The sequence below is a fragment of the Plectropomus leopardus genome, chromosome 8, assembly GCF_008729295.1.
Source record: "Plectropomus leopardus isolate mb chromosome 8, YSFRI_Pleo_2.0, whole genome shotgun sequence".
NCBI classification, from domain to species: Eukaryota; Metazoa; Chordata; class Actinopteri; order Perciformes; family Serranidae; genus Plectropomus; species Plectropomus leopardus.
Genome location: NC_056470.1, coordinates 10940183 through 10965291, shown reverse-complemented (window position 1 = coordinate 10965291; position 25109 = coordinate 10940183). Strand labels below are relative to the sequence as shown.

Genomic DNA, 25109 nt, shown 5'->3' with positions numbered 1-25109 from the left:
GCTGGGCTGGACCAAAGCGTCTGACAACAGCAGAGACGAGTTGGACTTATATCTGTGGGAAACATCGAGAGAGACAAGGTCAGATGAATTAGAGGAAGAGAGAAAAAAATGAAGGAGAAATCATTGACAGTGATGAATAAAGGGGAAAAGGAGAGGCTGAAAAAACAGAGAAGGTGATGAAAAACAAAAACTGCAGGAATGAAAATAAAAAAAGTTGTGAGGAAGCAGCAGAAGAAACAAACCTGTCCAGTATTTGTGAAACCTGCCAGTGAAGATGCACCAGGATCAGTTTTGCTACTGCTGGTAACACCTGAGAGAAAAGGAGACAGAAAAGAGACAGATAGCTGAAATTTTGCTTCATTGACAAAGGAGTGACCTGGCTGCTTTGAACGTCTGCTAATCTATAAATGATGCACAGCTCTCATATCCTCAGTTCGCCCGTTTGTCATAGATGTTACTCTGACTTCCTTCATGAGAGGAAGATGCTTCATGATTCTGACCCTGCTGTTAACACTGATAACACCAGGTTTCATTTTTCCTTCTTAACAAGAACTTGCTTACATACAACCATGACAAAATGTATCAATGATAATATGTATAACTGAGTAAAAACCTAAAATGCCTGTTTGTTAAAAACAGCTTCTCAAATATAAAGATTTGCTTTACTTTGGTTTAATGCTGTTGTAAATTTAATACCTTTTGCTTTTTAAGTAACTGGCAAGACAAAATAAGCTGTTTAAAGACAACACTTTGGACCACGATCATATCACGATCATATAGATCATATATCATATAGATTACAAAATTCTGCAATCAATGAAACAAATAGTGGGTATAGCTTTGTCTATAATAAATATTGTATTTCATACAAGACACAGTTTCAAAACAAAACAGACTCCATTAACACCTCTTTTTCTCGCTGAATTATCAGCCTTGAGAACTGACATGTAGTTCCCGTGCTAATGACATGATGTATTCTGTTATTGCACAGTGAATATTAGATGAAGCGGGTAGATAACACCATAAGGAAGATGTCATCTAGCACTAAAGGCCAGACATCTAGGACTCACATAAGTAAGCGACTCAAATCCAGTAAACTGACTCTCTTCTTTTACCTACTGCCATCGAGAAACATCCCCTGGGAGCTGCTCAGTGCCGCTAACAGAGGACTGTTGTTGTGCTGTGCAGCTCTAAGGTGTGATTATGAATAATTGTGTACAAGTGTGAAGTAAGGTGCTACTGCAAGCAGACTCAGCAAAGTTGCCCTCATAAATACGGTAAATAGGATCTTACTCTTTTACAAAAAGGTCTAACTCTGTGGGGATCCTTTCCATAATGCTGTCAGACGCTTACCTGATGCGGTCAGTGGCAAAAACAAGCAGTTTTTTTTTTTTTAGCTGTGCGCTTGCTCAATAATGAACAAATGTCCAAATTTGTAGTTCCCTTTAGTCACTACTCACAGGTTTCAACTACTAGTAGTCAACTACTCACAAGTAGGACAAGAACAGGTGTTACTGACAACTTTAATGATGGCTCTGCTTTGTTTATATGTCCCATAACAGTCAATGAGTTGACATGCACAACAATAAAGCACCCTGAAATTAGACCAGCTAAATGGAATTCAGCCATCATTCATTTTAATATTTACACCTGTGCTTTTCCTACTGTAACAATTCAACATGTCTTCTGTGAAAAGGGCATACTTTAGGTATGAAAGGTCATGTTTGACATGATATATTTAACCTCACAGTTACTCAGCCTCCTTCAGTCTTGCTATAATAATGCCTTAATGTAAATGTGTGCACTCAGAACAAAGCAAACTCTCAGACTGAGATTACAATTTGCCTGTTGTGAGAGTATACTCACTATAACAGTCTCATTATTTTGATAAAAACATCACTTCACCAACCCATTCCATACTTTTTCATATTGCATTGAACCGCGCCAATCAAAGTAACAGGGCTTCGCTTGGCACCATTTTTACCATGCAAAAATTACATCAACACAGTCCTTGATTCCCTTTCATACAATGAAAAGCGAAAAGCTTTTTTTTTTGCTTCGACCTGCTGTGCTTACAGTCATATAGTGTGCTGTGACCTGTAAGGACAAAGTTTGAAAGCAAGGTCTATCTAAAAGGTTATGAACTAAATGTGACAGACCCTTCTAATTTATCAGATTTTAAAAGACACATTTTATCATTGTTAATGCCAAGTGCTAACTTTAGACCCTGCTTTTGCGAATACTATGATTAGAACATCTTCTTCTCAGGATTATGACAGAGCAGCATCACACAACCAAGCCCGCGACAGAGCTCACCTTTAGTGCAGCAGCCACAGTGTTAACCTCCTCTGTGAGCACCCTCTGACTCTCTTTGTACGTCAGACAGGTGAACAGGTACTCCTCTGGGTCAAAGGAGTCAGCGCCCTGTTGCTCCACATCACTGGCCACACCCTCGTAGTAGCCTGCGATGTCGCCCTGATCTTCCTCTTCTCCTCCATCGTCTTCATCTTCCTCTTCTTCAGAGTTCACCCCGAAGTCTTCCTCGTTGCTGTCCGACGCCTGGCTGTTCATGTCCACAGACATCCAGTCGATTGAATCAAACACCCGGACAGGTAGACGGTCTGCCTACCTGTCGGATCCAAGTGGTATTGGTTGAAATGGCTCGTTTGAAGCTCCACCACCCTGTTTCTCCCCAGCAGCCCTCTCCACCTGCTTGTGTCACTGATCAGAGACACACTGCCTTCCCGTCCGTCTGAGGCGCGTAGAGAGCGCGCTCAGCAGCAGCGGAAGAAGCAGAAGAAGTCACACTCCCCGTCACTCATTTGGAAAGCTGGTTACAGGGTGATCTGAGGAGTAAGAAAGACTAAAGAGAGGGAGAGCAATGAATAAATAGATAAACAAGAAATGGAGAAGGAGAGAGAAATAAAACAATAAAGGAAAAAGTGGGGGGGAAAGAAAAAAAACATACATAGTGTAAGTGATACAAGTTGTTGATTATTCCTGCTAATATTATGCTATTATTTTTTATGAATCGCATTAAAAATGTCTTTCCCACATTCAGTCCATATTTTCTGCTAAATCTTTTTCTTTTATATGGAAACATGTTGGTCAGTACATGCCAGTTGTGAAGTGCACTTGTTTTAAGAAAAATATACCTAGCATGGGCTGTAACAAACAATTATTTTAATCATGAATTAATATGTCTATTATTTTTATAGATTTATCATTTAAATATATTATTACTGACACGCATCCAAAGAGTATTTTTTCTCTCCAGCCTCCACATCCTCTCTATTGACTTCATTAGTGTCAGATTGTGATTTTTGTGCAATTTCCCTCAAAATAAGTTCACCACTAGCCAGTACAATTTTTATATTAAAATTGTAAAAGAAAGAAAAAGAAGAAAAAAGTTTGCCTTTTCTTGGAAATTCCCTTGCAAACCCTATGCATACAACCAAGTCTATTTCCCCCACAAATTACTTTAAACCATTAACAGGCATGATACGTATATTGACATTGTGTTAAAAAAAATTATTTCCATTAAAATAATGTTCAAAATTTACAGACCCTTTGCAGTCCTTCTACCACATATAAAAAAGAAATACAGCAAATCATCACATATGAGAAAATGGAACAAATGGTTGATTAATTTTCTGTCCATTGATTAGTTCTTTAGCTGACAAAGTGAATATGTATTTACAAAATAGTACTTCACTATTTCAGTGATATTAATGATGGAATAAATCCCAACTCTTCTCATCCGCTTATCCTTAATGTTGCTGAGAGCAAAGGTTCATCAACTTCAACTTCCACTTACTCAAAAGTTGTGCATTGGTTAAGGGAATCTCCAAATAATCATACAGTCTAAAATGTTGCTAAGAGGAAAAAGGAACAGCCACAGGCTCAGTCACTGACAGGAAGCCCAGCAATCTGCATTATCACTACTGGGAAGGTTAAGGCTGTGGACGAGGACTCTTTGTACACACATGACTGTATCCAACACATAAAAAATCTCAAGAAGACTGCAGTATGTCTACCAACTAACTAATAACTTACATATTTCCTCTGAATAATTCTGATCCCATTTGAATTTTAAATTCTGCTGTTTTTCTAATGTCCAGGTCCATCCACTAATCTTCATCAAATAAAAGTTATTCAGAAAATACTGAAGTGTACTTTTTACTGATCATTTTCATCATCAGGGGAGGTGAAGACTGTAAACCACACAAAATACTCAAAATGCCGATGCTCTGTGACAAACTGCAGAAAATGAATGTGCAAATACATACAAAATTCTACAAAATGAACTCAGAAGAACTGATTACATGACTTCTTCTATGGGCCATGTCCACCGTCCATCACTACAATGCGTTTTCTTAGTTTTGGAGTTCTTGTTATCTTGTATACATTCATTTCTTGCATTTCTTGCATACACAAAATTCACATTCTCTTCAGTTGAGAATGATTTGACTGAAAGGTTGTTCAGTAGCTGCTGAATTAGCCAAATTTGTTCATGGGCATATAAATGAATGTGTTATCTTAATGACTAAAGACATGCAGAAAAGTAGAGCTGGTGGTTCACAAACTTTGAGAGTTTTTGATGACATATCACCTCATTATTTTGGTCCTAATTTCTTAAAGCACATTTCGATCTCACTCCATCTATTTGATTTCAAAGAGAAGGTAACGTTTATATAACAGTGCAGTAAGTCATTACTCTTACTTATGGCCAAGCCAACCCACTCCCTATAAAGTTCAATCAACTCCTTTAAACTGAACCTCGGAACAAAAGCAGGCTGACTATCAAACACTTAGTAGTGTTAATATTGGACTTATTTAAAAAGCTACATCACAAGGTAGTCACTTGAGCCTGGAGTGTCTCTAATTTTCAACAAATAATGTAAGTCTACTGATAATGACACACTTTGACAGTGGTGCTCAGAAACCTACGCGGAGGTTGTCAACAATTTCTTCCTGTTTTGCCCTTAGATTACACTCCCATTCAGGAAAAAAACTAAATCGATTGTGCAATAGATTCTGTTGTAATTTTGCAACAGAAATTATTCATTTTTTTCTCTTTTTAAAACTATTTATTTTCATAATATATTTTGCATTAGGTCTACCTAAGCAGCCAGCCAGTTGTTGCTAAACTTCTGGCTGTGCCTGTTCCATCTGCCTTTTCTTCTTAACCACTGACCTTTTATAACATATGATGTCATATCAGAAACAGCTTTGTTGGCCCAGTATGTGTACACATGCATAATTCTATTATGGTTTTTAGTTGCTCTCAATGTGCTTTCCCACAATTCCAAGAACAATTTACAGGAAGATAGAAAAATATATATACCATAAACAAAGTTGGAAATTTCTACAGTGAAAAAAACTCCTGAGTTTTGTTTATTTACTAGAAAATGTTGCCAGCTAACAAACTGTTAATTGCCTTTTGAGGCTCGGAGACAAGTTAGCTATGATCTAAAGACCATGGGATGCGACTGGATTAGATCCAGGATCCGTTCCAGCCTCAACAGGCGATTAGATCACAACTACACATTACTTATCACCATTTGACTCTGCGCTCTTCTATGCTTTAATCAACTAAAATTCTTCTTAATTCCTGCCAAATGATACACTTTTTTTCTGTAAGTGCATCCCTTTCAGTGGCGCTACTTCTGTTCCCCCATGTGTGCATCTACTTTGAACCAGCTTTTACTCATATATTCTAAATATATTCTACTACACTTTGGATCTGATAAACACATTTGGGATGCAAGGCATGGGTTAAGGCTTAAAACATGGGCAACAGGATTAGCTGAAGATGCTTGAGCCTTGGGGGTGAGAAAAACAAAATGCAACTGTGGTTAATTTGGTGACAGACTGGAAAGTAAGCTTGGACACATAACAGAACAACAAAGCCAGTCTAAATTGCTATTAAATAACTGCAAGCACACAAACAGCAAAGCAGTGATCGAACTGAGATGACAGCATACGAAAGGCAAACATACCTCTGTGTATCTTTTTCGTCTAAAAAATGTAATAAATTTGAGGATCGTTTTCTAGATCCCTATAATGTGAGGCTTTTTTTTTTACAGTGTTCTATTACTATGACTTACCAAAGACTTTGAGAATTTCAGTTCAAAACTTGACAGCAATGAGTATCACCTTTGCGGGTGGCCATGGGATTTTTCATATTAAGGCCAGATTGTGTTTTATTTCCTTTTTTCAACTGCAAATTAAGAAAAAACTTTGTCAACTTCAGTTTTTTCTAAAGCAATTGATTGTATTATTCTAGTAGGCAACTGAAAGTTTAACTGGGGCAGTTTTGGCTCAGAGGTAGAGTGGATCATTCACCACTTGGAAGGTTGGCGGTTCGGTCCTTTGGCTCCCCCTGTCAACATGTCGAAGTATCCTTGGGCAAGATACTGAACCCCAAATTTCTCCCAATGGTTGTTTCATCGGTGTGTGATAGGTTACTGAGTAGCAGGTGGCGCATTGTATAATAGCCTCTACATGTAGTGTAAAAAAACACTTAGAGTGGTCAGAAGACTAGAAAAGTGCTATATTTGCGAAATCTATTTAATTTGTAGATGCAACATTATTAATATATATAGTAAAATATCATTATTTGGCATTTGTGTATCGATATTTCCACGTATAATTATTGTGATACTAAACCACCCCCTGCCCCATTCAACAGCTATAGAAAGTACATTTGCTGTGATGTTACATTGGGAAGGTCATATCCAGAAGAATACTGTGGAACTTTTTTCAACGATATTTACTAATTCCATGACTTTTCCAGGCCTGAAAAATGTAAATGTGAAATTCCATGACTTCTCCAGGTTTTCCATGAACGTGGGAACACCGTTTTCACAAAAACGTGCCCTCATACCTTGTAACATGGGTTAAAGGAAGCCAGAACTTTGAATAGGAAGTATACTGAAGATGATACTAACTTTGACACTACATTGGCCCTGACTAGGCTTATTTCTACATGTTATTTGTATAAATTATGACAGAGACATCGTATCAAACCCGTTTGCTGGCATCAGGGAGCAAATGTGACTTCGCAAATATCCACTTGGATAAAAAATAAAAAACAAGGTTAGACAGGGAAAGCCTGCCAGCCGGCCCCGGTGCCAGCCCAGCGACAGACGACTGCTCGCATTCCGGCCGGTCCAGGCTAAAAATAGGCAGCCAACTGGGTGACACACATCTCGCTAGGCTAATGTATCACAGCGACTCAGCACAGGTTTGATAACACGTCTTGGGGGATGGGAATTAAGTGGTTCTGGAAGAGATTAAGCAACGTAAAAACGGCTTGGCTGTTGCTGGACATCGGCATTTCGCTCCGACTTTGGTGCAGAAATGAAAAACAGCAGTGAAGTCAACGACTAGCCAATTTACCGTTAGCCGGATTAGCTGCTTGGCTAGCGTGCTTCCAGTTATTTTCAACAGCGAAGTAACGGCATGCCAAAACCCACGAGTTTCACGAGTTAAATTGTTGGGTACTTTCAGGGCAGACGAGAAAAAGCTTTTAAGAAAAAGTAAATTTTGTTCGCCAACTACAATTTACAACATAAGAGCTAGCTAGTTAGCCACCCTCTTGTCGTTATATCCCGCTGTGCCGCCGTCTCTTACCCACTCTAGTCCGGGGATTGAGATGTAAACAAGGCCCTCCGGAGCTTGGGAGTAAACACATACATTCATAAAACTGTCGCATTAATTTCCACTGGTTAAAGTTGGGGGGATTTACCTCTCAGAGAAGCGTCGGCTCTGCCTTCGTTGACAACCAACAGTGGTTTTTGTGTGGGGAAATCCACTGAGCGATTTACACTGTTCGCCTGGCTGGTAGGCGGAAGATAGACGGTTACAGAGGTACTCATCAGTGACGTCACTTCCGCGTTTCTCATGCCAGCCTCCTCTCTCACATTGGACATGATGCAGCTTCAGATTGTGCATTAGTGCTGTCCATTAATACTTCATTACTTACAAGAATAGAGTTACATCTTTTAACTTCTTACAAATAGACATTCATGTATCACGGGGGTTTTAGAGGTTAATTTAATATGAATTTAACCTTACAGCAAGCAGGATTTATTTTTCATCAAGTTGCAGGTTAGTTTTTTTTAGGACTTTGTGATATGTTTTATTTCCCAGTTTGCATACAACTACATAACGAAACCAAGAGGAAAGGTGTCTGCAAACTGTCTCATTCCCCAAGGCTGTTGTCCCATGCTACACACATCCTAGTCCCCTATTGGTCTGTGCTTTTTTAAGCTCTATGTGATAGTATTTTTTGTAACCCTTTGAAAACTAAGAAAATTGGCTTGGTCTACTTAAAAAAAACATGGAACTAAAGCAATGAGCAACAAAAGTGACCCAAATTTTCTTTAAAAAAAAGGAAGGTCTAAAAGATTAGTTAAAAACAAACAAACAAAAAACTCTAAGTCTAAGCTAAAAACAATTGCTTTAACATTTTTAAAAATTGAAATAATTTTGTGACATAATATAAATATGTAATTATGATACTTAAAAATATAGTTTTTAGCAGGCTTTATTTCTTTTTCCCTAGACATTTTTCCTTGAGAATTTTCTAAATCTACTGTCTTCTTTCAGTTTGAGGAACTTTTCTTGCCAAGTTGCTAATTGCCTTTTCCCCGTGTTTTTGAAAGAAATCAAATCAATGGGTTCAGGGTTCAAAGATTTAAATACTTGTGAAAGGCCACTGAAAGCAACACAAGAAAAGGGATGTACCTCCAGGTTTTAAGGTGTAACGTAAGGTGTTACACAGAATAATTTGGCCTGGAGCAGGTAGTCCGTGGCATGGTTGAACTATGAGGAGTGTTCAGACTCTCTGGTAAACATCACACCACATCAGCATGACTTCATTCAGGGAATGTTTACATATTAATACACAAATCCTCATCATTGATCAATCAATTACATTACTATGTTACATATTTAAATCACATCTCAGAACCATCATCTCACATATTGGTTATTCACGTAACATATACATTATTACCTCACGTGTGTGAGTGTAAATTTCTTACAGCAATTTAATTCTTATAGTAATGTAAACATGTATCTGAATATTGTGAAGTTTATACATTATCATATCAAAGATGCACATGTCCAATGCTACTCATTTCTTCCCTTGCCTTTACGTGGCACAGTTTGGACTAAAACTGCTGTTGCTCTACAGATGGATGGAAACACTGCACTCAAGTGTTTTTGCTCTGAAGGTATAGGGCCAGTGTCTTTATAAACAATGCATTACCCTCTGCTGTGCATCGCAGCAGTTTCTGAGAGGAGCAGAGGGTCAGGCCCCTGGGGTTAATGCACTGGTAATTGGTCTTGATTTGCTGAGGAGGATGATACATCAGACTCTAATGCAGCTGACGTTTTGTGTTTACGCACACAAGATGTCATTCACAACAATTTAGTCATTACTGATGCAAAATTACACACATATTACTTCAGAATATTCAGAAATCAAACATGTTAAGTCATAAATGCTTCAAAATGTCCAAAACATTACCAATGAAAGAATGTATTTATATAAAAAAAGTCTACAACATTCATTTTGGGTTGTTTCACTTTTTACTGCCATTTCAACATTTCTTATAAAAATACTTTCCATACAAAAACTGTTTATCGTTTTAAATACAGCAATCATCTGCGGTGCACAAACACGTATAGAGACACAAGGTGTGAAACGGTGACAAAAGTGTGAAAGAGTTGAGTTAGAGGCTGAATGTGAGGGCTGATACAGAATACAGCAGGAACAAGAACACGTCTAGAGATGTAGCAGCCTAAGAAGGAAGCAGAGAAAAGGAGGAAGTACAGTATGTGTGAGAAATTTTCACTGAGTGTGTGAACTAAGAAATCATTTAACAGTGGTCCACATGTGCTTCTGTCAATCTCTGTCAGATAAGCGGATCCTATAACCCAACAACAGCTAAATCTACCCAAAAGTGCACAGTAGCAGAGTTACAAAACATGGCTGTGTGTGATAGCTCCTGAAAATGCTACAACTTGGAGATACAAAGATTTTTACATAACAACAACAGTACAAGTTCCTGTTTTCATAGTGCTGGGATACATAGTGTGTACAGTCCAGCCAGTCACAATGCCTGCAGTCCAGGTTGTCATCATGTGGTGGCAAGGTTGGGGAAATGTGCTTGTATGCAATGAGATGAAATGAAACAGTAGCTGGGAGTTGAGCCACAACAAACCATAGGAAGTATGTTTATTGGCCTGTATTGTTCTTAGTGTTGTCGGTACACAGGGTATTGTGTTTTCTTGACACAAAAGCCATCAATTCAAGTTGGCATAAGCTTCAAATGCTCTTTTGTGTGCTGAAATGAAAGGGAAATCATGCCCAGCAGGAACAAACCAGCACTGTGCTGATGGAGTTTTGAAGCAAACACTCTGAATACTTGAAAGGAGGCTGAGCGTATCATATCAGTGCATCTTTATGCCACGTTGAATACACATCTGAAATTGTAAGGACACTCCTCTGTTCTCACATTCATGTTGAGTTTCTTCTCTCCAAAGCAACCTGGTAACGCTTTTCCGCACATGTATCAACTTGCTGGATTTGATATTCAACACCTTGTGCTTTTTTCCCCCCTCCTGACATGTACTGTATTTCTACTTAGCTCTCATATTAAAAGCAAACAATACAGGACATGAGCTTATGGGAGTATGCACAATGATCGTGGAGACAGAGTAGGTTTAATGCATGTAATATCACCGCTGGGAGAAACCGATTGATCTGCAGATCAGTTCACTGCAAATATTCCTCTTGTTCTTCCTTCTGTCTTTCCTCTCCTTGGCCAAACTTGCAAACATTGATTCCAAATCTGTCTCATCTGAGACACACTTTATGCTGCTCAAGGTGTGTAAACATCACCCAAAGTAAATAGCAGGAGCATGTCGAATTGTTTTTTGAGAACAGAGTGTAATCAGCTGTGATTTGGGATCTCTTGAATCACACTTTCTCAAAAGGGAACATATGTTTCTCTTGTCCTCTCTTTTCTCGTTTGGTAGTCGTCTTTTTCTTCAGTCCGCTGATGTTCCCTTCGTCCTCTTCTGCTTGTCTGTTCTGGGGCCAGGACATGGCCAGAGTCTCAGCTGCTGTCTTAGCTGAAGGACTTCCACCCTCAACCACCTCCTCATCTGATGAAAATCCGCCAGTCTCTCCCTCGTGAGCAAGGCTCCCCACTCCCTGGTTCTTCTTTCCGTAGCGCTGTTTAAGTCTTTCTCTGATCAGGATCCCCTTCACCAGCAGAGTCCAGTTTGAGAGTGCCCTCTTTTCTTTTTTCTGGGAAGTTGAAAAGAGGACAAGTTGATGTGTTTGGATGTTGAGCAGGTTTTAAATAACTTAAAATTAAACTGATTCTTGAAGAAATATTTAACCACAGAAAAGATATAAGTAGATGATGTATATTCTTATCAAACTGGGCTGTCTATGCAGTAGAAAGATGCAAATACTTTTGAAATTGGTGCTACATAACCAGAGAAGAAAGAAAAAGGATGGTGGTATTCACACGTGTTAAAGGTAGAAAACCCTTCAACTGCCAGAAAGCACTGCGCTGCACCTGACCAACAGATGCTCTCACTGGTGCAATGGTGAAAGCAAGCTTTTCCGTTTTGACACAGAAAGCAATATGGCGGCCAGCTGGTAACAAACGACCTTGAATTACAGTTAAATGGTTAGCTAAAATATGTTTCTGAAAACATTTAGGGGAGAACCCACCTCTTTCTCCTTCTGTTTCTGGAGCTCTTGTTCTTCCACCCAGGCCGCTCTGAGAATCTCCTCATGCTCCTCACACACAATGTAACCATCAGTCCTGAAAGACACACACACAAAGAAAATATATTTTTTCCTCAATATTTAACATTTGCAGACTTTGGGTGTTTGACTGATTGTTTTAAATATTCATTTCATAAAATGAAAACACTTGCAACAGTTTTACTCTAGAACATAAAGAACAAATGAGAAAGTGGAATTCTCCTAAGCATGCAATAGCAGTAAAAAAAAAAAAAAAAAGATCTCATGCAACTGTGTGTCAGTTTTTACAATATGTGTATCATTGCAAACAAATAATAGAAAAGTTGCTCATTGAGAGCAATACAGCTAGACTTAGAAAGCAACTGATCTAAGCTTATTATGTGAAAATAAATAGAAAAAAAGCAATGTGGAGAGATATTTCTTTTTACACAAACGCTTGACATTAACATGTTATCTAAGATTATAGGCCGAGTCTTTTCTTTTCATTTTTGAAATGAAATTATGATGTAGATATAATGATGTGATGTAGCAACTATAAAAGTCCCAAGCAATAAAATAACAATGAATTTAGATACAGTGCAATGCAGTTGTTGAACCCTGAGATTAAGATGGGACTAAAATCTCAAACATGCTCCAGGACAGACCACATCCCCGACTTCCTTGTCGCGTCCTGGTACAGCAGGACGTTTCTCATTGTTGTCTTACACAGCGTGTGAGTATCCTCCATGGAAGTCAAAGCCTGTGACCGCAGGGGCGGCATCCAGGTTCAGTTTCCTGGCCACGCGGTTGAGGTTGGGCAGCCTGAGGTGAACACAGCCCACTGGTAACATGCAGGGCTTAAACAGGTAGACATTTCCGTAGTCGTTACGGGGAACCTGAAGGGAACAGACATCGTCTACCTAAGAAACAATACTCCACACATTTGATGTCACATTTTCTTTTTGGTTGTTTATTAAATGTATGGTCATATCTATCTGCTGTATAATACTATTTTTTGCTACAGTGACCATATTACCCCACAGTTATCGTTCTAGTCCACAGACACTGTTACCTTCCCATCCACAGCTAAAGGCGGCTGGTACTCTTCAGTCTGCCACTCTCCAAACAGCGCCAGGTCATTTTCATCCTTCTGCTCAGACACCATCCTGGCTTTACGGGAACGATTAGAGAAGCCCTTCACCATCTGAAAGAGAGTGAGACAGTGGTATGATTATACACATTGTCTCATTGTATACTAGTTCAATCATCCGAACATGGTGCCGATAGTTACCTCATTTAAAATAATACTTATATATATTATCTATTTATTTTTATCAGATGCCACAAGCATGTATTATAGCTATATTTTCCAACATCTTGGTGACATCTCAGACACTGAACTGCCCACTCCATCAATACTGCACTCAACTTCGCCACACCACACAGGGTTGTAGCTGCTGCTGTGGCAGGCCAGTCACACGTTGCATTAAACTGAAGAGCGACTGTGGTGACTAACTACAAGCAAAACTGTGCTAGACTTTTCTTGCTCTGGATTAAAAAAGGAGCGAAGGCAAGTATGACAGTATTGGCTGGAGTTGTTTGGAAACTATTTGTAAGCGGTTATCCTGTTCAGGGTCATTGGGGGACTGGAGCCTATCCCAGCTGATATTGAGCCAGAGGTGGGTTACACCCTGGACAGGTCACCCGACTATCACAGGGTCCCAGGTTAGACCACTAAACATCAACTAAAAGCACAGAACCACTTTTGTGTACGATGACTGTGGTCCTTGTTTGTACATGTTCACATACAGCACTGTGTCACCAAATGTCACTGTCAAAACACAAAACTGTTTCTACAATTTCAGCTGGAAATCACTGTATGTTGAAATCATTTTCAAGGTTACTGACAAGAAACCAGCTTTGCAACATCACAGATGTAATGTTTTTTAATGTGTTTAAAATGTTTTTCTTCATAAACAAGTCATCCATTTAAGTTTTAGATCCTGAGGCATACTCCCTGTAACATGCTGTACAGTACATCTCAGTAGCATCAGTCTAAAGTGTCAATGACTTTTGTCCATACAACAGAAAAACAAGTGTGCCTCCTCTTAAAACTTAATAACATGCTACATACTAAGTTAAACCCTTGCTCTTTTGACCTCTCGATGCTATTGTTTGGCTATAAAGTAAATGCATGATTTGATTTTGTGTTTTTTTCACAGCACAAATCTACCAGACCTCATCCACTTCAATGTTAGGAGGGAATCTTTAATACAAAAGTACACAGTGACCAAATATTCATTTTGAGGTTAACTGCTCCTGAAGTTGTTCCTCTTATTTGCTCACATCAGTCACGAATCGTGCAAATAAAGACTACTGGAATTTTTTTGGCAAGAGTGGGGTAAAGCTAGAGAGGAACTGAAATAAAACAGAATCAAACTGAAGGGAAGTTATGGATGGGCAAGAAAAAAAAGACAAAGAACAAACAAGAAGAAACGACTTGACAATAGTTTTCTCTCTCACCTTATATGGCTCCTCTCCTAGTCTGACAGTCCGTGCCTCTTTCAGCCAGGTGTCTCTGGAGTGGAGGGTGTGCACACAATCCCTACAGAAAAAGACAATTTACACATGATATGATTCATCAGAAATCCTCTGTTTTCTGAAATTCCACTTGAGGATTTGATATTTAGTTCAAGGCTTGAGCCCAACACAGACTCAGTGTCTTTTTGTGTATCTGTAAGTATGAACAGTGTTTAACAAACATCAACAGTCAATACAGACATAATTTACTGCAAGCACACCAACTTACACACCACAGCTTTAACAGATTAACCAATCAAACAGCACCACCAGGTGGACACTGATGCTCATATTCACCATCACCTCAGACATGCAGGTTCATCATTAGCTGCGTCCCCAATTCAGCTGATCATTCAACCCACCCGGTCAATGAAGGTGTGTCCGTCACACCAAAACTCATGCAGCATAAAGGTGCTCATTCTCAACTTCCAAAGTAAAATAGTTTCAAGTTTATGACCGGGACTGAAGTATGAAATCCCATTGCTATCATTTTAATGGGAAAAAAACAATCACGTAAGCCATTATAATGGCACATTTTCTCAAAATAATGACTTATTGTTTTAAAATAATGAGAAACGATAGCAAAAAAAAAAAAATACTTCACATGAAAAATGAACATTTGTATATGAATTACTCACTGCATGTTACATTGAATTTGCGAAGAAAAGTTTTTCTTGCTTAATACCCTAGTTTACAGTGCGAGTGGTGACACTGTAGCTGACGTCTTGATGGTCAGTTTATTCATAAACATTCTGTCATTCACAAAAAGCATAAAGTAGTTTATTCCTGTTTTTTTGGAGGCATTTGACACTACTGACTGGTGTACAAATGTCTCATGGGATCGTGAGGGCTGCAGAGTTTACATCAGTTTTGTCTTCTGAATTCAAACCAAAGTAATGGACTTGGATTTAGTAAATAGACTTGCACTTGTGTAGCGCTTTTCCAGTCATTCAAAAGCACTTTCACACTACTTGTCACATTCACCCTTTTGCATGTACATTCATTCACAGGTAGCTGCACCACCTGCTACTCAGTTTTTACACATTCATACACAATAACACACCTGTGGAAGAGCCATCAGGATTAATTTGAAAGTGCCCAACGACACTTTGACTGCAGACTGTAAAAGCAAAGGATCGATTCACCAATCTTCCAATTAGTAGACAACCTGCCCTACCTCCTAAGCCACAGCCGCCCAACAGGCTGCACTGCATTCCTGTTTCACCACTGACCTGGAGTACACTGGCTCTCCCCTGCAGTATCCAAGCACAGTGGCTGTTGAAGGGTAGATGGCTTCGTATTTCAGCAGGTGTCTCTTTAAGGCGTACAGCGGGTGGTTCTTATACTCCCCTATGGAGATCGGCAGGGGTTTGCTCAGCAGCTTGTTCTGGAGCTGGGTAGCCAACACGGGGAGAAGATATCTCATATCAACAAGAACTAAGCAGTATTAAACCAGCGGTGAGAAAAAGAAGATGAAGGTTGTACGTGTACAAAATAAATAAATGCATCTGTCTGGTTTGAATGTCTACGTGTCTCTCTGTCTCACCTCCTTGTCCTCCTTTCTGTCCCTCTCATCGTCGGGTCCCAGGAACGGCTCAAGTGTTTCCTCCCACCAATCTTCATCCACCCGCCTCTTCCTGGATGATGTCAACCAGGTGGGATCATACTTCCTTCCCAGGTCCTTCACAAAGCCATCCCCATCCACCGACACCACATACGTCACCGGTGCCGTTGCATTCTGGGAGCAGAGGTGAGGCATCCCGACACCGTGCTCCACGTCAACGCAAACCCAGGATGAAGTTTTGTCCAGATACACCTCCAACCACTCATCTGCTCCGGGCCCTTCCTTCTTTTTCCCACTCCTCTTTGTTCTGTTGCTCATCACTCCCTCTTCCTCATCATCTTCTTCAAACTCTTTGCTCTCCCCATCTTTCACCTGTTTTTTCCCTCCACCGCTCCCTCTCTTCTGAGCTGCAGTGTTCTTGCTGTTGGTCTCTTTGGCTTTGCTTTTTCCTTTCCCCTTCTTCCCCTTTGTGGATTTACTGCCTCCTTCTGAATCGTCACTTTTCTCCTCACTGGGCCCCTGAAATTCCTCTTCATCACTAAGCCCCTCCTCCTCCATTTCTCCTTCGCTGTTACTTTCTTCCTTGTAGCTGATTTTCGAGGCGATGCTCCGACGCTTTGAGTTCTTTGGCCTCTGCCCTCCTGACGTTATAGGCTTTTCCTCCTCATCCTCCTCCTTTATTTCTTTAATCTTTGCTTTTTTTCCTCCTCGGTCTGCCTTCATCTTCCCCTCTCCAGCTGGTCTCTTGGTGCCAGGGGAGACCTTCGGCTTAGGGGAGATGTTCTTGGAGGTCTCCTGGTTAGTGTTGCTCTTTCCTGAGGCACCGGTAGATGCTCTAGCGCCCTTGCCCTGAAGAGAATAAAGAGATATTAAGTTTAAGTGCATGAGAAAAATAACAGAAGACTCTAAAAAATCATACCAGGTAATATTGTGTAATCACTCTGCAATGATAGACAAATGCAAAGGCAAAAGTATGTGTAGATTCTTAAGAATAACAGACATGTTTTCGTCCTTCCGCTGATCTGTCTTTGCTAACTGACTTTTAAAAAGAAAACTATGCAGAAGTTTAACAGACAAAACTTCTGTAGAGTACACACAACTGATTCCTTGGCAAATGGTACCAGAGGGGTATGAGGAAAGATTGTGGAGCACCTCACTTAATTTAAAAGAATAAAAGGAGAAGTCATCGAGCAAGCATACATTCTAGTTAATGAATAAATGGTTAAAACGTCAACGCTTCTGCAAGGTTTCTCCAAGGGATGGTGGTATAAACACAAACTTGACCAAACCCACTTAAACATTGAAAGTTTCAACTGTATTAAAAAAATTGTAAAAAAAAAACATACTATTTTAAGTATTTAACATTGTTAAAGAACATTAATATAAATCAATGAAATTATATAGTTTTTACACAGACAGCAGGCAAAATCACAAAGGGATTGCGTGGATTTTGCGGACGCTAAACCTGTTCATATAAGACAGGGAGAAACCATGTAATTCTCAAAGCACCTGCACAGAGAGAAATTTACCCCAAACAATATAATATAATATATAATATCACATTAATCATGACTTTTAGTTGTTGGCAATAATGCCAATAACTTAGGCACAAAGGCTGAGGACAGAATTCTCTGTACATTATGAAGCCAATGATTAAGTGCGGCAGCTGCAGTTACATTAGTATCCTCTTAAGGGCTCAATAACCGATGTACCTTGGCTGATGGGGGTTTGAAGGGAATCGGCTGCAATGAAAGAACCAATCGGCAGAAGAGCTGCAGAGACCTCAGAACCAACAGGAACAGCTGCAGGAAAAACAAAAGAATTCATATGAATTTTACCTTTGTATGTTGACTCAAAGGCTGAATTTCACTTCAGTAATTGAACTAGTCTGTGCCAAAGTACAAACATGAGTCATCTCCTGGTGGGTTTTGGCAGACAGGCTGGCGAGCCGCCTCTCAAGCAGAGCACGGGGGTCCGGACGCTCCTCACAGGGAAGACTGGGGTTGAGAGTGAACGTTGCTCTAAACCTGAGCGAGAAAGTTGATGTTAATGGCGCTGGACTTGAAGTCACACTGTTTCACACATTCTTACTACAAAGTAGCTTTAGGCACCAGCACAAACAATATTTCTCATTAAACAAGAACACACCATTTGAGGAGTCCGGAGAGGTAGTTTTGGTCAATGCGTTCCTTGGCAACCATGCCGTAGTGAGAGGGCAGCAGCGACAGAGTGATGGCCAGCAGGTCGGGTTCACTGCACAGACGGCTGCGGAACATCCCACTGGCTATCAGGCACATCAGATGGACCTAAGACACCAATCAGAGGTTTGCAATGACAAAAATCCTTCTTTAGTGATTTCAAATCAGACATACAATTTAGAAACAGCAATAAGAACATGTGGGAACAATCTGTGTGTGTTCACCTTGTGTGTGTCTATCAGCACATCCTTTTTGTATCGGTTCATCATGCGCCTCAGATACGAGTCAAACTCCGCCTGCCTTTTTTGCCTGGCCAATAAGAAATTAGGATTATTAGAGTCAAACAGACATTTCTCCAAAATGTGCACTCACACACATATCTAAAATAACCATATACAAACTTGCACCCTTTGGCTGTTGGAAATGCATGATACACTTTATGATTGTAATTAGACTTGATAATTTGCAACGGCTCTCCTAAATATCCCACAAAGATGCAGTGTGTACACAGGTTAGAGCAAAACTTAAAACTCTTCAGCTTGTGTTAACCACAGACCTCAGTTAAGGCTTCTAACCAAAAACCCATTCAAAAAACCTATTGGTTGTTACCAAGGGAACCAGAGGTGCTAAAATGCTATGTTATTTCAGGGTTTTAGGACTCATCACTGTGGGAGTCTATTGACCAATTCAGGACTTAAAGGAGCAGTGTGTAGGCTTTAGTGGCATCTATTGGTAACATTGCAGACTGCAACAACCTGAATATCCTTCCCCTCGCCTCTCCCTTACCTAACATGTAAGAGAAGCTACGGTGGCCTTCAGGTGCTCCCACACCACCAAATTCAAGTTGCCAGTTCAATGTAAAAACGCTGAAGCTCTGAAGCTAGTATTTGGTTTGTCCTTTCTGGGCTACTGTAGAAACAAAGCAGGCTCCATGGAAGAGAATCCACTCCATATATAGATATTAACACTTAATATAAGGTAACAAAAACCCAACCCACCATTTAAAAGATGATTAAGAATATTATATTCCATTTCTATAATAATCTGTTTCACTCAGACTAAGTCCACAAACAAAATGCAAAAACTGGTCATGAAAATAAAACATTCTCAGGGCACTCTCTGGCAGAACATGAAGAAAAGGAATATCAGGAGCCTCGCTAAATACAGGCTTAGAAAATAACTTACTCTGCCTGAAGAATGTTTCCTTTTCAAGACCAAAGATGTTTGCTACCATTTTATGGAACTGTATTTAAGATGAGATGAATTTCACTACAAATAGTTGAGTCATAAACAAAACACTAATATTTCTGAAACAGATCACAGTTTTAAGACAAAACTTTATTAAACTGTTTTTACACAACTACACAGAGATCCACTTACCTTTTCCTGACTTCTGGAGTCTCAATCTCTATCTCAACCGGCTGAGAGGGCAGGACTGGTTCTGGTGGTTCAACTGGACCCAGCGGCTCAGAAAGCTCTAATAAACACAGACGCACTCAAATGATTTTTTTCAATTCTGTCTCACAATTTCGTCCCAACATGCTGTAACCCTGGTGAAAATAACATTTACCTTTCTCACCTTTGTATATAAAATTAAAGAGTTGGAAATGTATTATGTCACACTACAAGCTGACACTGTTTTCTGCTGATCCCTCACTTACCTTCCACTTCCTCCCAATCATCCTCATCTTCCTCACTGTCGTCCTCATCCTCTTCCTCTTCCTCTTTCTCTGTTTTCTTGACGTTCACCGTAACCACATGAGGTGGTGAGGTCACCATATCAAAGTCTTCTTCACTGTCAGCCCCCTCCTCTTTCACTGGCGACTGGAAGTATTTACTGGTTTTGACAGCAGTTGTGGATGTGGTGGAAGTGGCGTTTTCTGCTGCTCGTTTTGTGGAGGATCGTGATTTCGGTTTGACCTTCCTCTCGAGCTTCTCCTCTTCTTCTGTGGTGCCATTACCTGAAAAGACAGAAATAAATAAGTAGGTTTAAAGCTACAGAAGTTGAGCACTGATTAAGAATAGTTAAAAGAGTTTAGTTTTCAGTCTTCTACTTCCCTCTTTTTCTTACCTCATACAGTTAAAATCTTTGTACTGCGAAACACATGTATGGTCACCCTAAATAAACAAAATCACCATCAGAGACTATCTTGCTTCTATCAGCCACTGCACTGCATTTTATATTACAAACCACAGGGTGATATTCAGAAGGAAATTTGTATCACAAACAGTAAAGTGGTGTTGTGTTCTGCCCACAGCTTCTGGTGAGAAGCCACAGGAAAAGATCATTTTCCACAAGATTAAAAGCTAAATATGAGTAAACAGTACACTGGTGGTGGTGGTGTATGGGGTCCTGCTCACAGCAGGAAGCAGACAGGGTTATGGGAATTATAGTCACAGTTGATGAATCATTTGTCATAAAACATGAAAGGCATAAAAAGGCATCGACCGCAAGCTACCAATCTTCTCAAACATTTGTTTATAGTAAATAAAGCTTGACATCAATAACTAACTACAAAGAAAACATTTGAGATAATGCTGCTGCTGCAATTAATATCTGTTCTCTAAATAAAGTATGGCAATGCCTAAATGTTGATTTAACACTGTGACAAGAGCAGACAGATACAGATACTTCAGTTGACAGGCAAAAATCAAAATGACAGAGGCAGACAAGAGAATTTAGATACACTATGTGACATGCAGTTACTGAGAATCATAAATTACTCAATATGTGTTTAAAAGATGCAAATGGTATTATTGGTTTCATCAAATTGCAATATTTCCATGATTATTTGAAATATTTGCTGATACCACAAAGTCTGCCAGGATTTTGATTCCATTAAATTCAGGGGCCTGCAATCGATATGGGATGATATTAATCATATTAATATCATATAATGTCATTTACTTGGCTGATTACTATTGTGTGCTTGGCATTAGGTTGCTAAAACTGTTTGAATGGAAGGAGGTTTGCTTGGTCATAAATGGGGGAAAAAAGATGTGTCATGGGAATTTCAAAATAAAAGTGTATCTTAAAGTTGATGATATGTATCAATATTTTCACTTTGCATCTGTAATACTGGATAGTTGGTCATTGAGTTGATGTATCAATCCAAAATGATGTATCTGTACACCCCCTCTGTATATGGTGCATGATTTACACATAAACAAGAATAAAGGCCAGGAATGGTCCCATTCTTACAAAAATACGTTTCATGTTTTGATGAAGCGGGGCACAGATGTGTATGTGGGCCAGCAGATCCACTCTAGTAACCATCCATATCACCAGCACATGCACCTGCACCTGCAGCTGCACTCTGAGTGCTTTAAAGTGCCTTTCTGATGGCAACAACAATAAAATAGCCAAATGTATGAACACAAGTCAAAAACACTGGAACTGCATGCTTTTTTAACCATTGACAAACCTCAAAAATTGACAGCACTTACAAATACTGAGGCCAAAGTCATTGTTTCTAAATACACTGACGCATCAATGTCTAAGGCTGGACAGTCATTTAATATCATCAATCAACTTTCAGTGGAATCATACTGTGAGGAAATGTGCATGCATCTTATCATTTCACAAAATTCACAATTCACAAAATCTTGTCCAAACTAAAAAAAAAATCTCAGAAGTAACTGAGGTTACAAACCATCAAAATTAAATAGTTACGTTTGTTTTTTTTACACATGCAAAGGGTTCTATCTGATGTATAACAAGTTACAACATACTTTAATTACTTATTCATTTATTGCAACTGTTTAATATGGTACGTGTGTTTTATGTATATATTTCCCATATCACACTATATGATATTGGAAACGTATCTGAGTGTGTTGCAGCTGATGGCACAGCCGCTGATTGATCTGTATCACTAAACCTACATTACCAACAACTATTTCATGCATGCATATCTCTAGCTCGCAATGACAATCAGATGTCATTTATAACCTCACGGTCATATAAAACGGTGCATTTAGCAGAACACTTGCGTGTTCTTTACTCAGAGAAAACCCTTTTTTCAGAAGCTGAGGGTTACATAGACCCACAGATCCGTCTTGGGTTGGATTGAGCAAACTGACCCCACTTACTCCACAATCACAGAGATAAACAAGTCAGCAACCTAAATTTGGTTTTCACAATTATTTTTGGCTCAAAACTTCATTTTTGGACCCAACATCCTTAGCAGCAAACAGTGAGGATACAAATGTCCCTGTATATAACGGGACAGATGGTTGTGATGCATTATTCCTAACTTTTAATACCTGCATCTTTCTCCTTTGCTCTCAGTTTTGCACCGCTGCTCTTCGCCTTCAGCCCCTGCTTCAGTTTCTTTGTATCGGCCCCAGTCTGCGCACACTCTCTCCGCTTTGCCATGCTCACTTTTCTCAGACTTTTCCTCAGAAAAATCACTCTCTTCTAAATTTTAATGTCTTCTGTCAAAACTAGACCGGCTGAAGTCCCTCGGCTCTCCACATGGCGTTGTACAGGGGTTATCCAACATTTCACGCTGCAGCTTTCATAACACAAGAAACTGAAGCCCGGCTGATTTTGGAGGCAGGACTCTGACGTCACGTCCGCTCCTTCTTCTTCTTCTTCGGAGCTGCAAACAGTAGCACGCGCACCAACAGACCCAACACATGTTTTTCTTGTTAACACCCCGAAACCGTAATTCTCTACCTTCTAGGCTGACACAAATATTTATTCATGTCTCCGCTGCTATCTTAACTTAGGGTTAATGTAAAAAGTTGTTAACTCATGCAATACAACCTTTTGGACAGTGAGGGGCGATGTTGTGTTTTATGTGAGACCCTTTTTTGCAGTGAAACATTAATAAATTCATGAGGAAACATAAAGAAACACTCACCATACTAGGTGGCAACAATAGGCAAACATAATGAGTTAAACTGTAGAAAATCCAGTCTCTAGATCCATAGTATTAAAGTCAGCTGGCATTAGAGGGTCATACTAGATTTTTGAAAAAAACAAAAAAACAAAAAACATAATATGAGCTTTACATAAAACTATGGAAAACCACCAGTTAAGCTCATTCACAGAGCTCAAGGTCAGAACCACACTGGCATGACAGGTTTATTCTAAAAAAGGGACAGAATAAAATGTATGAAGACTTCAACGCCAGTTATGTAACGATGTATATTTACTACAACTGTACACAGTTGTAGTACTTGTACTACTTTACTTGAGCAGGCCTATCTCTCTTTCAGAGGCAAAATTGTACTTGTATTGTGAGCTAAATATTGTATTTGAAAGATTTAATTTCTAGTATTTTCACCAAATCAGATTAGTAAAGGAAAATATAAATGAACTTATAATATGATGTATCACAGCAAGAGACCCCCCACGTTCCTCCAACAGTAAACCAAACCCACAGTCCATGTGAGTTAAGTTTATCGATGTAGGTCCAGAGCGTATCCTGTAAACAATAACTGATACATGATATATTATTATAGACTGCATTACCCAAAAGTTTATAAAGTAATTGGGGAAAAAAAACCCTACCTTTGCCAGCTGCAACATTAAAGTGATAAAATCATGACTGTATCAACAATCATAATCCAATAATATACCATAGATTATTCTGTTATGAGCCATTCTACATTATGACTACTTTTACTCTGATTGGCCCACTTTAAGTGCATTTTGATGCTAAATATATTATACTTTTACTTTTATTTGTTACACAATATTTTTTCACTGTAGTATAAGCTACTTAAGATCTGAGTACTTCTTCCTCCACTGTTCAGTACTAATAAACTCTGCTAGTTTATAAATCTGATTTGTGTCACTTTATCTTGTAATCTGATTTCTGCTTGTTTGTTTTTTTTTTCCCCACAGTCTCCATCTTTCAAGAAGATGGAGTTGAAATAAAGCAATTATCAGACAAATAAGGAAAGAAAATCCTTCATGGATTGTTGTGCAATTTTTTTGTGCACTATGATAGTAAATAGATTCTACAGTGTGCCAAAAAAAAGACATGCTATTTAAGACAGCTATTTGGCAAAATCGCAGGGCTTAGTAACCAGGTCTGAAAATAAGTAGCCACGAGCAGAAGAGTTACTTCAAGCATCCACCTTTTACAATTTCAGGTATTTTGAAGCAGATGTGACAGATTTATATCTCTTTCTATTTATGTTCTTCTTGAAGTTAATGTGTTGTGGGTAAAAGTGCAGTGTTTTACTTTGTATGGGTTAACAAAATTCTGTTTTGTTTCCATAATAGTTTTCCTTGGAAAATGTTTCCTCCGACACTGTGACAAGTCTGCTCACTAATGTGATTTTCTGCTATCATGTAGGTATTATGAATATATTGTGTTATTTTTTTATGGAACTGGAACATCACAGTGTCTCAGTCTCACCTCTTCAACGTAAACAGTCACGTCTTATTTGCATGGATTTCCTCACAAGTAAGTCAGGTTTCATCCGCTGACTCCAGACATGAGAATGTGGCTACCCTCGTCTCTCTCTGCGTGCCAACCATTTCCTGGGAGTTTCACTGCCTTCCACCCAGTGCATGCTGGGATGCTCTCCTCATCCCACTGGGACCCTGAATAAGAATTAAGTGGGTAAAAGTCCATGACTGAATGAATTCTCTATCTCGTTATTTTTGCGACGAGCTTGTGTGACTCCCCTGCTATGAGTTTCTGCCTCTCTGTTTGGAATCAGTTCGGTTCATTTCAGTTCAATTTAATTTTCATTCTGCTCTGTTGTGATCCGTATCGATCACGTTGGGATTCTGCAGCAGATGTGTGTGTTTCACTTCAGAGAGCCGTCTGTCAGCTGATACAGTTAGACAGCTTCAGACTGACTCGCTGCAGTAGAGGCCTGATGGGACCGGGGAAATATTTCTGTCCTGAGTGTGTGTAAAGCCTGCACCATACATATGCATACCTACTGCATGCATACGCATAAATGACTGAATGTTTATGTGTGCAGTGCATGCGCCTCCATATTTCTGTGTGACAGGTTT

At 39.4% G+C, this 25109-nt stretch overlaps 2 protein-coding genes across 2 annotated transcripts in view; both read right to left on the bottom strand.

Moving 5' to 3' along the window:
- arih2 (ariadne homolog 2 (Drosophila)) overlaps positions 1-7861 on the bottom strand; it is a 19762-nt gene extending 11901 nt beyond the window's left edge. The window contains 4 exon segments of the mRNA XM_042491666.1: positions 1-52; positions 243-310; positions 2317-2863; positions 7754-7861. The exon segment at positions 1-52 is cut by the window's left edge and continues 21 nt beyond it. Of these exon segments, the coding sequence (XP_042347600.1) occupies positions 1-52; positions 243-310; positions 2317-2583 (387 nt within the window). The 5' untranslated portion in view covers positions 2584-2863; positions 7754-7861.
- Positions 7862-10660: 2799 nt separating this feature from the next.
- Positions 10661-22655, bottom strand: xpc (xeroderma pigmentosum, complementation group C). Its single transcript, XM_042491858.1, has 14 exons — positions 22388-22655; positions 19783-20082; positions 19502-19598; positions 18346-18430; positions 18072-18229; positions 17830-17950; positions 17636-17725; positions 15906-16772; positions 15592-15752; positions 14303-14384; positions 12852-12983; positions 12506-12675; positions 11765-11858; positions 10661-11329 (listed from the first exon to the last, which is right to left on the bottom strand). Exons 1-14 carry the CDS (start codon positions 22497-22499, stop codon positions 10997-10999), a joined length of 2802 nt encoding a protein of 933 aa, XP_042347792.1. The 5' UTR covers positions 22500-22655; the 3' UTR covers positions 10661-10996.
- Positions 22656-25109: the final 2454 nt, after the last annotated feature.

Bases quoted from the DNA above. Each gene is read 5' to 3' on its own strand.
- xpc (XM_042491858.1), bottom strand. From the start codon at position 22,499: ATGGCAAAGCGGAGAGAGTGTGCGCAGACTGGGGCCGATACAAAGAAA. The intron at 17,726-17,829 runs GTTTGTACTTTG...TTTTTCCTGCAG, and splicing joins CCCACCAGGAGATGACTCAT to CTGTTCCTGTTGGTTCTGAG. The intron at 15,753-15,905 runs GTGAGACAGAGA...TTGGCTACCCAG, and splicing joins ACAGAAAGGAGGACAAGGAG to CTCCAGAACAAGCTGCTGAG.